Source organism: Aquarana catesbeiana, linkage group LG10 (genome assembly GCF_042186555.1).
Source record: "Aquarana catesbeiana isolate 2022-GZ linkage group LG10, ASM4218655v1, whole genome shotgun sequence".
Classification (NCBI taxonomy): domain Eukaryota; kingdom Metazoa; phylum Chordata; class Amphibia; order Anura; family Ranidae; genus Aquarana; species Aquarana catesbeiana.
Window position 1 is genome coordinate 173,654,184 of NC_133333.1, and position 13,278 is coordinate 173,667,461.

Consider the following 13,278-nt stretch of genomic DNA (forward strand, 5'->3'; position numbering starts at 1 on the left):
CCTGCAATAAGTTATCTGCCACAAAACACATCATTATAAAATTTTCGCCAGAGGTTCTAACCCCCTTCTCTCTCCATCTCAAGCTATGTATGTTTAGCTCCGAAAGTTAATTTATTTAGGAGGAAGTGAGCAGATAATTTAGCTTTTTTTGTGTGAGATAAACACCATATAATGATTGTTACTTTGCCTTTTTTCTTCTTTTATAGGAATAAGCAGCAAAATGTTAACAATCCTCTTGTGTTCCTGTGATATATAAAGTACCACTTACAGTCCAAGTGCGATGATAAAAATAGTTTGGTGGTCATGCTCTGATCTGATTGCTGCTCATATGTGCACAGTTAGGTAGTTTTAGGATTCACGTGGCTCCGCATAATGGCGGATACCTTTTACTTTTTGGGCAGCCTGCCTAAATACAAACTTCAGCATTCAATCCAGTCTCCCAGATGACTGTTTCAAGGAGAAAGCATTTATGTTTCACCTTGATCTTGGCACATTTTAACATGTGAAGAAATGTAACCAGAATGTATAATTTGTCTTCAACTGTTCTCCGTCGACCCATTGCTGCTAATATATCATTAAACTTTCTATTTCCAACAGTCCTATTCCAGTGAAGGTATGAATGGGGGCAGATACAGACAGTATGTGTGTTGTCATGGTTTGAATGTCAGGAATGATCTACTGCAGGAATGAATATCCTGTGGAATGTTGTGATGATATCATTAGAATGGAGTTAACACACCCCAAGTTGTAAATGTCATTGCGGTGACTCTACCCTTTTAACACGTATTGTTCTTATCCATCTGTCTCCTCTGTGTTTTCTGCAGCGATATTCTGATCACCCGGCTGGGAGCATCCATGAGTTATGATGAGCTTTGTGAGGAAGTGAGAGAGATGTGCCGCCTGCGCCAGGAGCAGCCTATCACATTGAAGTGGATTGATGATGAAGGTATTGGGATGGTCATCTTGTAACAAGCATGAATAAAGTGGTGTCTCTGTAAATACTGGACCACTGCTGCTGTGATTTCTCACCTACCAAATCTGTTTATAAACCTGTTTACAGAAAATTCTGAATTATAGCTCCACTGTAGTCGGAGAAAAAAAAAAAAAGATTTATCAATGGGGTTGCAGAAAAACATTTTGCTCTACTGTTCATTGAAGGACACAGCAGAGATCTTGATCCCTGACAATTGGGCTTGTAGTGCCACCTTCAGGAGTAGGACATTAGACACAAAAACAAAAGGGCAACCTAAGAACAGTCTCTGATGGTGGCCAAACTCCCAACCTACTAGAGGTAGCTCAGTTCTTCGCCTAGTGTCCAAGAGTAAGGACCTAAGCTTCCTGCTGGGAACCTTACTTTCCTTTCTTTTTGCTGGAATTTTTTGTTTTATTTTTTCTTTGAGCAGTTCCTTAATCAACAGCTGAGCTGGGTTACAGGATAGAATAGATCCTTATATGTCCCCCAGCTCAGCCTGCGAGTCCATGGAGATCCCTAGTTGGGTGTGGGTTTGGCTGTGACAGCCCTCCAATCCCAGGACAGCCTGTGAATTTTCCTCATTGGGGACACGTGACAGAGTGGCCTAATTGCTCTGTCAGTGTGTCCCCCAGGCGAATGGCACACCTGTTTCAGCAGAGAGGTGAACTGTTATGGGTAGGGTATGGCCTCTTTCATCCAATCAGGATATGGGCTGTGTGACAAAGTATTGGATCACCTTCTGCCATTGCCGATATACTGGTATATAGGGTGGTTTGATTGCCCTTACACCGCTGGACTTTCCAGCTAGAGGATTGGACGATTTGGCTTAGTGGAACTACGTTTTGCATGTATCTCAACTAGAGGTCGACCGATATATCGGCCGGCCGATATATCGGCCGATATTTGGCTTTTTTTACTTAATCGGCATCGGCCGATTGTGCTGATAAAAAAAGCCGATTCAGCGGGACTTGCAAATGACTTCTGTAAGGCCCCTTTCACACATGCAGACCGTATGTCCGTATTTCATCCATCCGTTTTTGGATGAAATACGGACATACATGCATCCCTATGGGATAGCGGGTGTCAGCGGATGTACATCCGCAAACACCCGATGTCGTCCGACTCCGCTCTCGTCCGATTCTGCGTGTTCCTCCGATCCCTCATAGGAGAGAGCGGAGATCTGACAGGGCGGTCCCTGCACAGTGTGCGGGTCCCGCCCTGTCATCTGCCTGCTCAGCTGGGGAAAACGGAGCGATCCCCGCTGAGCAGCGGATGTTCACGGGGCGGATCAACACGGATCCGTCCCGTGTGAAAGGGGCCTAATAGAAGTCAATTGCAAATTGTCTGAAGTTTTCTTCTCTCCTCCTCCTGGGCAGCCTGCCAAGTCTGATAAGAAGATACATTGTATCTCTTTCAGGTTCTTTTATCAATAGACTGAACTCCGTGGAGAAGTTTTCAGTTTAACCATTTAAAGACTAAGGCCCCTTTCACACGGGACGGATCCGTGTTGATCCGCCCCGTGTTTATCCGCTGCTCATCGGGGATCGCTCCGCTTTCCCCAGCTGAGCAGGCAGATGACAGGGCGGGACCCGCACACTGTGCAGGGACCGCCCTGTCAGATCTCCGCTCTCCCCTATGGGGGATCGGAGGAACACGGACCGTCTGTCCGTGTTCCTCCGATCCGCTCTGCAGACGGATAGAAAAATAGGATTTTCTTCCGTCCGCAGAATCGGACGAGAGCGGAGCCGGACAACATCGGGTGTTAGCGGATGGACACCCGCTATCCCATAGGGATGCATGTATGTCCGTATTTCATCCGAAAACGGATGGATGAAATACGGACATACTGTCCGCATGTGTGAAAGGGGCCTTAATCTTTTCTGACACTTGTTGCTTACAAGTAAAAATCCTGTATTTTCTGCTATAAAATCACTTAGAACCCCCAAACATTATATATATATATTTTTTTAGCAGAGACCTAGGGAATAAAGTAGCGGTTGTTGCAATATTTTATGTCACACGGTATTTGCGCAGCGGTCTTTCAAACGCAATTTTAAAAAAAAAAATACACTAATGAAATAAAAAAAAAAAAAAAAAAGCAGTAAAGTTAGCCCATTTTTTTCATCCAAAAGTTTTAATTACCCGTTTTTGTGTATTTAATATTTAAAGTGGAGTTCCACCCAAATGTGGAACTTCCACTCATCAGATTCCTCCCCCCCTCCGGTGACACAGTTGGCACCTTTCAGGGGGGAGGGGGGTACAGATACCTGTATATTACAGGTATCTGTACCCACTTCCGGCATAGATAGCCGCAGAATCTGTGGTTATTTACGCCACTTCCTGCTCCCTCCCCGCTGCCTGCTGGGAAACACACGGGTCCCAGAGGCAGCAGGGACCATCCGTATTGCGCTGCGCGACTCGCGCATGCGCAGTAGGGAACCGGGAAGTGAAGCCGCACGGCTTCACTTCCTGATTCCCTTACCGAAGATGGAGGCGGCAGCACCCGAGGATGGAGAGACGCTTCGGCCTCGGGTGCCGACATCGCGGGCGCCCTGGACAGGTAAGTGTCAATGTTTTAAAAGTCAGCAGCTGCAGTATTTGTAGCTGCTGACTTTTAAAAAAAAATTTTTCGGCGGCGCTCCGCTTTAAGATATAGTTATTTTTTTTTTATCTAAATTCTACGTACAAGTGAACTGATTGGAGGTTTGTTTTGTTTAATAAATGTTTAAATATAAAAAATTTTCTGTATCACTTATTACTTAAGGCTGCTTTCACACTGGAGCAGGCATGCGTTGACGGTAAAACGCTGTTAATTTTAGCGGCGCTTTACCGTCATTTTAACGGCGCTATTCGGCTGCTAGCGGGGCGCTTATAACCCAGCTAGCGGCCGAAGAAGGGGTTAAATGCGCCCCTGAAGCGCTGCTGCCGAAACGCTTTGCAGGCGCTTCGGCAGTGGTGTGCATTCATTTCAATGGGCAGGAGTGGTGGAGCAGCGGTAAACACCGCTCCAAAGATGTTGCTTGCAGGACTTTTTTTTAACATCCTGCCAGCGCATCGCCTCAGTGTGAAAGCACTCGAGCTTTCACACAGACTGCAGGGGAGCCGTTTTACAGGCGCTATTTTTAGCCCAAAAGCGCCTGAAAGACGCCCCAGTGTGAAAGGGGTCTAACTGTTAGATTTTATGGGATGAAGGAAAAAAAATAAAAAATCGGCCTAATATATCGGCCCAAAAAAAAATCGGCATCATATATCGGCCATCGGCCACCGCGATTTCTAAATATCGGCTTTGGCATCGGCCAGAGAAAAACCCATATCGGTCGACCTCTAATCTCAACTCCAGTCAAGGACAAGTAAACAACCAAGCTCCTCATTCACTCCCTCGTTATCTCTCGCCTTGACTATTGCAACTCCCTTCTCATTGGCCTGCCTCTCCATAGGCTATCCCCTCTTCAGTCTATCATGAATGCTGCTGCCAGACTTATACACCTTACCAACCATTCAGTGTCTGCCAACCCTCTCCTCCAATCCCTACACTGGCTCCCAAACACCCAGCAAATTAAATTCAAAATACTAACCACAACATACAAAGCCATTTACAACTCTGCCCCGAGCTACATCACCAATCTTGTCTCCAAATATCACCCAAATCGTCCTCTCTGCTATTCTCAAGACCTCTCAAGCTCTCTCGTCTCCAGGATTTCTCCAGAGCCTCTCCCATCCTCTGGAACTCGCTATCTCAACCTGTCCGGCTATCCCCTACGCTTGCTACCTTCAGACGATCCCTGAAATTTCATCTCTTCAGGAAAGCTTATCGCATCTCCAACTAATCTCCTACCACTTCCAACAGCTCATTCCCCACAGTTAGCCTTTTGTACCACCTGCCCCACCCTATTAGATTGTAAGCTCTTCTGAGCAGGGCCCTCTTAATCTTCTTGTATTTTATTGTATTATAACTGTATTGTCTCCCTTTTATATTGTAAAGCGCTGCGTAAACTGTTGGCGCTATATAAATCCTGTATAATAATAATAATAAGTAGCACTGCCATGTCCAGAGTGGTAACGCAAATTCCCTCTCGTGCCATGTTTTATGTCCTGGGGGTGGGATACCGGTTCTTCTGCCCATGCTGACCTGTTTGCAGGTTCTTCTACTCCATTCCTTTTACATCAGTGTGGTCTCTGCTATCGCTATACTTCTTGTGCTCTGATACTAGACCCTTGGGTGTCCAATACAGCAGCCGCAGAATCAACCTGCCTCTCCTCTTATCGAATAATCCTTTATTATTGAACCCATTTATTAAAAACAAAGTCTTCTGTGAATGGCAAGGGAAGAGGAGGAGCAGGTAGTAAAACACCAATCTTATCTCTTATAGTAGGGACAGAAAGTAATTCAGACCCCCTTAAATTTTTCACTCTTTGTTATATTGCAGCCATTTGCTAAAATCATTTAAGTTAATTTTTTTCCTCATTAACCACTAGGCGTCCGCGCTGTAGCCGCCTTCCGGCTAATTGCCGGGAGGCCGTCCCTGGACGGCCTCCTGTTTACTTCCGCGTTGCGCGCTCCCGTGGGCGCGCATCGGGGAAGTTCTGTGCTGGCCGTGTCCTTTGGACACAGCCAGTCACAGATCGCTGAAAACGGCCAATCCTAGCGGCCGTTTTCAGCACGATCGGCGGTGCCAATGAGAGATGATCTCATATGTAAACATATGAGATTATCTCTCATCGCCGGTGTTCTGCGGCTCTCCCTCCTCACACAGAGACAGCGTGTGAGGAGGGAGAGCGAACTGCTGCGGCGGTAAGTGAAGAAAAAAAAAAAAAAGTGTTCCCACTGCCATCTGTCCCTGCCATCATGTCCCTGCCATTTGTCCCCACTGCCATCTGTCCCCAGTACCACGTATAAGTGCATCTGTCATCAGTGCCACATAGTGCCACGTGTCATCAGTGCCACGTATCAGTGCCATCTGTCATCAGTGCCACGTATCAGTGCCATCTGTCATCAGTGCCACGTATTAGTGCCATCTGTCATCAGTGCCACGTATTAGTGCCACCTGTCATCAGTGCCACGTGTCTTCAGTGCCACATATTAGTGCCATTTGTCATCAGTGTCACGTGTCATCAATGCCACGTATTAGTGCCATCTGTCATCAGTGCCACATATTATTGCAATCTGTCATCAGTGCCACCTGTCATCAGTGCCACATATTAGTGCCATTTGTCATCAGTGTCATGTGTCATTAATGCCATGTATTAGTGCCATCTGTTTTCAGTGCCACATCAGTGTCAGTGCCATCTGTCATCAGTGCCACGTATCAATGCCATCTGTCATCAGTACCACGTCAGTGTCACATGTCATTGTCCTAGTGCTCCAGGGCCTTCAAAAGTGTAATGGGTAATTAACAAGTTAGATGTGTAATTTATGCTCCTTGAACACCCGATGGCGCTCCCTGCATGTTGGGCCTCTCTATGTGGCTAGGCTGTGAAAAAGTGGTATCGTAATACTCAGGAGGAGTAGCAGAATGTATTTTGGGGTGTTATTTGTGGTATACACATGCCATGTGAGAGAAATAACTTATTACAATGACAATTTTGTGTGTGTGTGGGGGGAAATCTTCATTTTGCAAAGAATTGTGGGAAAAAATGACAACATCAAAAACCTCACCATGCATCTTACTAAATACCTTGGATTGTCTACTTTAAAAAAAAAAGGGGTCATTTGGGGGGTATTTGTACTGTCCTGACATGTTAGGGTCTCAAGAAATGAGATGGGCCATCAGTACATCAGATGTGATCAATTTTTTATGATTTGCACCATAGTTTGTAGATTCTCTAACTTTCACAAAGACCAAATAATATACACTAATTTTGGTTATTTTTACCAAAGATATGTAGCATTATAAATTGTGGCCAAAATTTATGAAGAAAAATTAATAATTTGCAAAATTTTATCACAGAAACGTAGAAAAATGCGTTTTTTTCCTAAATTTTCGGTCTTTTTTTCATTTATAGCGCAAAAAATAAAAAGCCCAGAGGTGATCAAATACCACCAAAAGAAAGCTCTATTTGTTTGAAAAAAAGGACACAAAATTCATTTGGGTACAGTATTACATGACTGAGTAATTGTCATTCAAAGTGTGAGAGCGCTGAAAGCTGAAAATTGGTCTGGTCACGAGGGGGGTTTAAGTGCCCAGTTGTCAAGTGGTTAATGTACACACAGCACCCCATATTGACAGAAAAACACAGAATTGGTGACATTTTTGCAGATTTATTAAAAAAGAAAAACTGAAATCTCACATGGTCCTAAGTATTCAGACCCTTTGCTGTGACACTCATATATTTAATTCAGGTGCTGTCAATTTCTTCTGATCATCCTTGAGATCTACACCTTCATTTGAGTCCAGCTGTGTTTGTTTATACCGATTGGACTTGATTAGGAAAGCCACCTGTCTATATAAGACCTTACAGCTCACAGTGCATGTCAGAGCAAATGAGAATCAAGAGGTCAAAGGAACTGCCTGAAGTGCTCAGAATCAGAATTGTGGCAAGGCACAGATCTGGCCAAGGTTACAAAAATATTTCTGCTGCACTTAAGGTTCCTAAGAGCACAGTGGCCTCCATAATCCTTAAATGGAAGTTGTTTGGGATGACCAGAACCCTTCCTAGAGCTGACTGTCCAGCCAAACTGAGCTATCGAGGGAGAAGAGCCTTGGTGAGAGAGGTAAAGCAGAACCCAAAGATCACTGTGGCTGAGCTCCAGAGATGCAGTTGGGAGATGGGAGAAAATTGTAGAAAGTCAACCATCACTGCAGCCCTCCACCAGTCGGGGCCTTATGGCAGAGTGGCCCGACGGAAGCCTCTCCTCAGTGCAAGACACATGAAAGCCTGCATGGAGTTTGCTAAAAAAGACCTGAAGGACTCCAAGATGGTGAGAAATGAGATTCTCTGGTCTGAGACCAAGATAGAACATTTTGGCCTTAATTCTAAGTGGTATGTGTGGAAAAAAACAGGCACTGCTCATCACCTGTCCAATACAGTCCCAACAGTGAAGCATGGTGGTGGCAGCATCATGCTGTGGGGGTGTTTTTCAGCTGCAGTGACAGGACGACTGGTTGCAATTGAGGGAAAGATGAATGCGGCCACGTACAGGGATATCCTGGACGAAAACCTTCTCCAGAGTGCTCAGGACCTCAGACTGGGCCGAAGGTTTACCTTCCAACAAGACAATGACCCTAAGCACACAGCTAAAATAACGAAGGAGTGGCTTCACAACAACTCCGTGACTGTTCTTGAATGGCCCAGAATGCTGTCCACCAACGTTTACCATCCAGCCTGACAGAACTGGGGAGGATCTGCAAGGAGGAGTGGCAGAGGATCCCCAAATCCAGGTGTGAAAAAATTGTTGCATCTTTCCCAAAAAGACTCATGGCTGTATTAAAGGAGGCTTCTACTAAATACTGAGGAAAGGGTCTGAATACTTAGGACCATGTGATATTTCAGTTTTTCTTTTTTAATACATCTGCAAAAATGTCACAAATTCTGTGTTTTTCTGTCAATATGGGGTGCTGTGTGTACATTAACCACTTGAGCCCCGGACCATTATGCTGCCTAAGGACCAGAGGTCTTTTTCCAATTTGGCACTGCGTCGCTTTAACTGCTATTTGCGCGGTCATGCAATGCTGTACCCAAACGAAATTTGCGTCCTTTTCTTCCCACAAATAGAGCTTTCTTTTGATGGTATTTGATCACCTCTGCAGTTTTTATTTTTTGCGCTATAAACGGAAAAAGACCGAAAATTTTGAAAAAAAATGATATTTTCTACTTTTTGTTATAAAAAAAATCCAATAAACTAAATTTTAGTCATACATTTAGGCCAAAATGTATTCGGCCACATGTCTTTGGTAAAAAAAAAAAAAGTTATAGCGTCTACAAACTAGGGTACATTTTCTGTAATTTACACAGCTTTTACTTTGACTGCCTATGTCATTTCTTGAGGTGCTAAAATGGCAGGGCAGTACAAAACCCCCCCAAATGACCCCATTTTGGAAAGTAGACACCCCAAGGAAATTGCTGAGAGGCATGTTGAACCCATTGAATATTTATTTTTTTTGTCCCAAGTGATTGAATAATGACAAAAAAAAAAAAATATTTACAAAAAGTTGTCACTAAATGATATATTGCTCACACAGGCCATGGGCCTATGTGGAATTGCACCCCAAAATACATTCAGCTGCTTCTCCTGAGTATGGGGATACCACATGTGTGGGACTTTTTGGGAGCTTAGCCGCGTCGTACGGGGCCCCGAAAACCAAGCACCGCCTTCAGGATTTCTAAGGGTGTAAATTTTTGATTTCACTCTTCACTGCCTATCACAGTTTCGGAGGCCATGGAATGCCCAGGTGGCACAAAACCCCCCCAAATGACCCCATTTTGGAAAGTAGACACCCCAAGTTATTTGCTGAGAGGCATGGTGAGTATTTTGCAGCTCTCATTTGTTTTTGAAAATGAAGAAAGACAAGAAAAAACTTTTTTTTTTTTTCTTTTTTCAATTTTCAAAACTTTGTGACAAAAAGTGAGGTCTGCAAAATACTCACTATACCTCTCAGCAAATAGCTTTGGGTGTCTACTTTCCAAAATGGGGTCATTTGGGGGGGGTTTTGTGCCACCTGGGCTTTCCATGGCCTCTGAAACTGTGATAGGCAGTGAAGAGTGAAATCAAAAATTCACGCCCTTAGAAAGCCTGAAGGCGGTGCTTGGTTTTCGGGGTCCCGTACGCGGCTAGGCTCCCAAAAAGTCTCACACATGTGGTATCCCCGTACTCAGGAGGAGCAGCAGAATGTATTTTGGGGTGTAATTTCACATATTCCCATGGCATGTTTGAGCAATATATCATTTAGTGACAACTTTGTGCAAAAAAAAAAAAAAAAAAAAAATTTGTCTCTTTCCCGCAACTTGTGTCGCAATATAAAATATTCCATGGACTCGACATGCCTCTCAGCAAATAGCTTGGGGTGTCTACTTTCCAAAATGGGGTCATTTGGGGGGGTTTTGAACTGTCCTGGCATTTTATGCACAACATTTAGAAGCTTATGTCACACATCACCAACTCTTCTAACCACTTGAAGACAAAGCCCTTTCTGACACTCATTGTTTACATGAAAAAGTTATTTTTTTTTTGCAAAAAAATTACTTTGAACCCCCAAACATTATATATTTTTTTAAAGCAAATGCCCTACAGATTAAAATGGTGGGTGTTTCATTTTTTTTTTTTCACACAGTATTTGCGCAGCGATTTTTCAAACGCATTTTTTGGGGAAAAAACACACTTTTTAAAATTTTAATGCACTAAAACACACTATATTGCCCAAATGTTTGATGAAATAAAAAAGATGATCTTAGGCCGAGTACATGGATACCAAACATGACATGCTTTAAAATTGCGCACAAACGTGCAGTGGCAACAAAGTAAATGCATTTTTAAAAGCCTTTTAAAAGCCTTTACAGGTTACCACTTTAGATTTACAGAGGAGGTCTACTGCAAAAATTACTGCCCTCGATCTGACCTTCGCGGCGATACCTCACATGCATGGTGCAATTGCTGTTTACATTTGACGACAGACCGCCGTTTGCGTTCGCCTTAGCGCGAGAGCAGGGGGCGACAGGGGTGCTTTTTTTTTTTTTTTTCTTTATTATTTTTTTGCTTTTTCATCTTATTTTTAAACTGTTCCTTTTCATTTTTTTTTTTTTTTTTTAATCATTTTTATTGTTATCTCGGGAATGTAAATATCCCCTATGATAGCAATAGGTAGTGACAGGTACTCTTTTTTGAAAAAATTGGGGTCTATTAGACCCTAGATCTCTCCTCTGCCCTCAAAGCATCTGATGACACCAAGATCGGTGTGATAAAATGCTTCCCCAATTTCCCAATGGCGCTATTTACATCCGGCGAAATCTAAGTCATAAAATGCTCGTAGCTTCCGGTTTCTTAGGCCATAGAGATGTTTAGAGCCACTCTGGTCTCTGATCAGCTCTATGGTCAGCTGGCTGAATCACCGGCTGCATTCTCAGGTTCCCTGTTGAGACAGGAGAGCCAGAGAAAAACACAGAAGACGGTGGGGGGCATTCCCTCCCACGGCTTGTAAAAGCAGTCTAGAGGCTAATTAGCCACTGGGATTGCTTTTACATGAAAGCCGACCGCTGGCTGAAAAGAATGATACCAAGATGATACCTAAACCTGCAGGCATCATTCTGGTATAACCATTCAAAGTCGTGAATGGCGTACCTGAAGACAAAAAAATGGTTAACAATAAAGCACAGTAAACGGTAAAGTATAAAAAATTGCATACCTGAAAAGCAAACATGATAAAACATAATAACAATAAAACATTGCAGAATAGAATACAGTAAAAAAGAGCAGAACAAGAGAGCGAGAATAGAGAGAGAGAGAACAATAAAACGACAACTATTTTTTTTTTATTTTATATATATTTTTTTTTTTTTTTTTTTACACTTTTTTTGTAACTAACTTTTATAACGGTAACCGGTTCCAGGTTCGGGTCTCTCAAAATGCGATGGCATCTTGGGAGACCCTGTGAAAGTGTGCCTAGTCTGTGCAATGCTGTACCCTACGCTAATACTCAACTAATGAATGGTAGCGTTCAAAACATTCACCAATGCAAAGACCAGGATTGTCAGGACAGGAGGGACAATAATAGCGGGTGTCACGCCTATATTCGCGCTTGCTGCAGACACGACATCTTTTTTTGGGGGTTCGTTGGGTAGGGGTACTCGGGAGGACATAAAGAAAATGCCTCTCATGCAGCCGACTGCATTTGGTTGGGGATGTGAATGGGGGAAGTACGGGCGCTGCAGAAGTGGTGGGTTCCCAATTAGGATTGGCGAATGCAGCAGGAAGGGCACTATGGGCACGACGGGCCTGTGTTTGTCTTCTTGGTGGCAGCGGGACACTACTTGTGCTTGCCACCTCGCCAGCTTGAACTGCACTTATGGGACTCGCCACGTCACCAAGTGTTACTGCAGTGCTGGTTTGACTACGACCGGGGTGTACTAGGCTGCTGGTGCTTGCCAGTTCACCAAAATGCTACCAAAAAAACTGTTAGCGATCGCAGGGATCAGGCCTGACTCTGCGAAAGCTGCAGTCATGCGTTTAGTGTTTTGTAAGTGACAGTGATCGATCGATACTGCACTTGGGCTGGGCCGGGCGGAGGGGCAAAACGCAGGTGCTAGCAGGTATCTGGGCTGATCCCGCTAACACTGTGTTTTTGGGAACCCTAAACTGCTGGGGACGCTAGTATAGATCTGATCGGATCAGATATTGATCCGATCAGATACTATACCACTAAGGGAGGCGTATGCTGCGTGCGTGGGTGTTAGCGGTACTGGCGCTAATCTGACGCTGCCTGGGGCGACGCATATCACCGCCGGGCGATCAGGGGGCTAAACCTTTATTCGGTAATAAACGGCGGGTGGCCTGACACTATAAAAAATAAACAAACTAACCAGCGTCACCCGTAACAGTTATACGGTGATCAGCGGTGAAAGGGTTAACTAGGGGGCAATCAAGGGGTTAAAACATTTATTAGATAGTATATGGGGGTCCCTGACGCTATAAAATGCTGACAGCGAACCTAAATATTTACCTCACTAACTAGCGTCACCAGCGACACTAATACAGCGATCAGAAAAATGATTGCTTAGCGACACTGGTGACAGGGGGTGATCAAGGGGTTAAAACTTTATTGGGGGGTTAGGGGGGTATCCTAGACCTACAGGGGGGTAATACTAACTGTCCCAACACTGTAACTGTCACAAACTGACACCAATGCAGTAATCAGAAAAAAAAAAAAAAAAAAAAAAAACTGCTGGTGTCAGTTTGTGACAGGGGGGGGGTGATTGGGGGGGGGGGGATCGGGGTGTTTAGTGTGCCTGGCATGTTCTACTGTGTGTGTGTGTGTGTTGTGCACTCACGAACCTGTCTTCTCTCCTCGGGCCGGAACGGAAATTACCGAGCCGAGGAGAGATGACATCATTTCCTTTGCTGCTGTTTAGCATACAGCAGCAAAGGAATGTTCTCATTGGCCGGCGGCGATCGCGAGGGGGGGGCCACGAACGGATGGCCTCCCCCTCACCTCCGATCGCCGGGGGACAAGAGACGACCGCCTCGGGCACCGGGGGGGGGTCCGATCGGACCCCCCACCCGCGGAAGGCAAATCACGTATATGTACGTGATTTTGCCTGTCCGTGCCACCTTGCTGACGTAAATCGGCGTGAGGCGGTCGTCAAGTGGTTAATGA

The 13,278-nt window shown here is 44.6% G+C and overlaps 1 protein-coding gene across 1 annotated transcript in view; it reads left to right on the forward strand.

Moving 5' to 3' along the window:
* The window catches only part of PRKCZ (protein kinase C zeta), a 608,643-nt gene that overhangs the window by 126,596 nt on the left and 468,769 nt on the right, over positions 1-13,278 (forward strand). Inside the window, exon 3 of the mRNA XM_073602984.1 lies at positions 825-946. Within this exon, the coding sequence (XP_073459085.1) occupies positions 825-946 (122 nt within the window). The remainder of the gene's footprint in view (positions 1-824; positions 947-13,278) is intronic.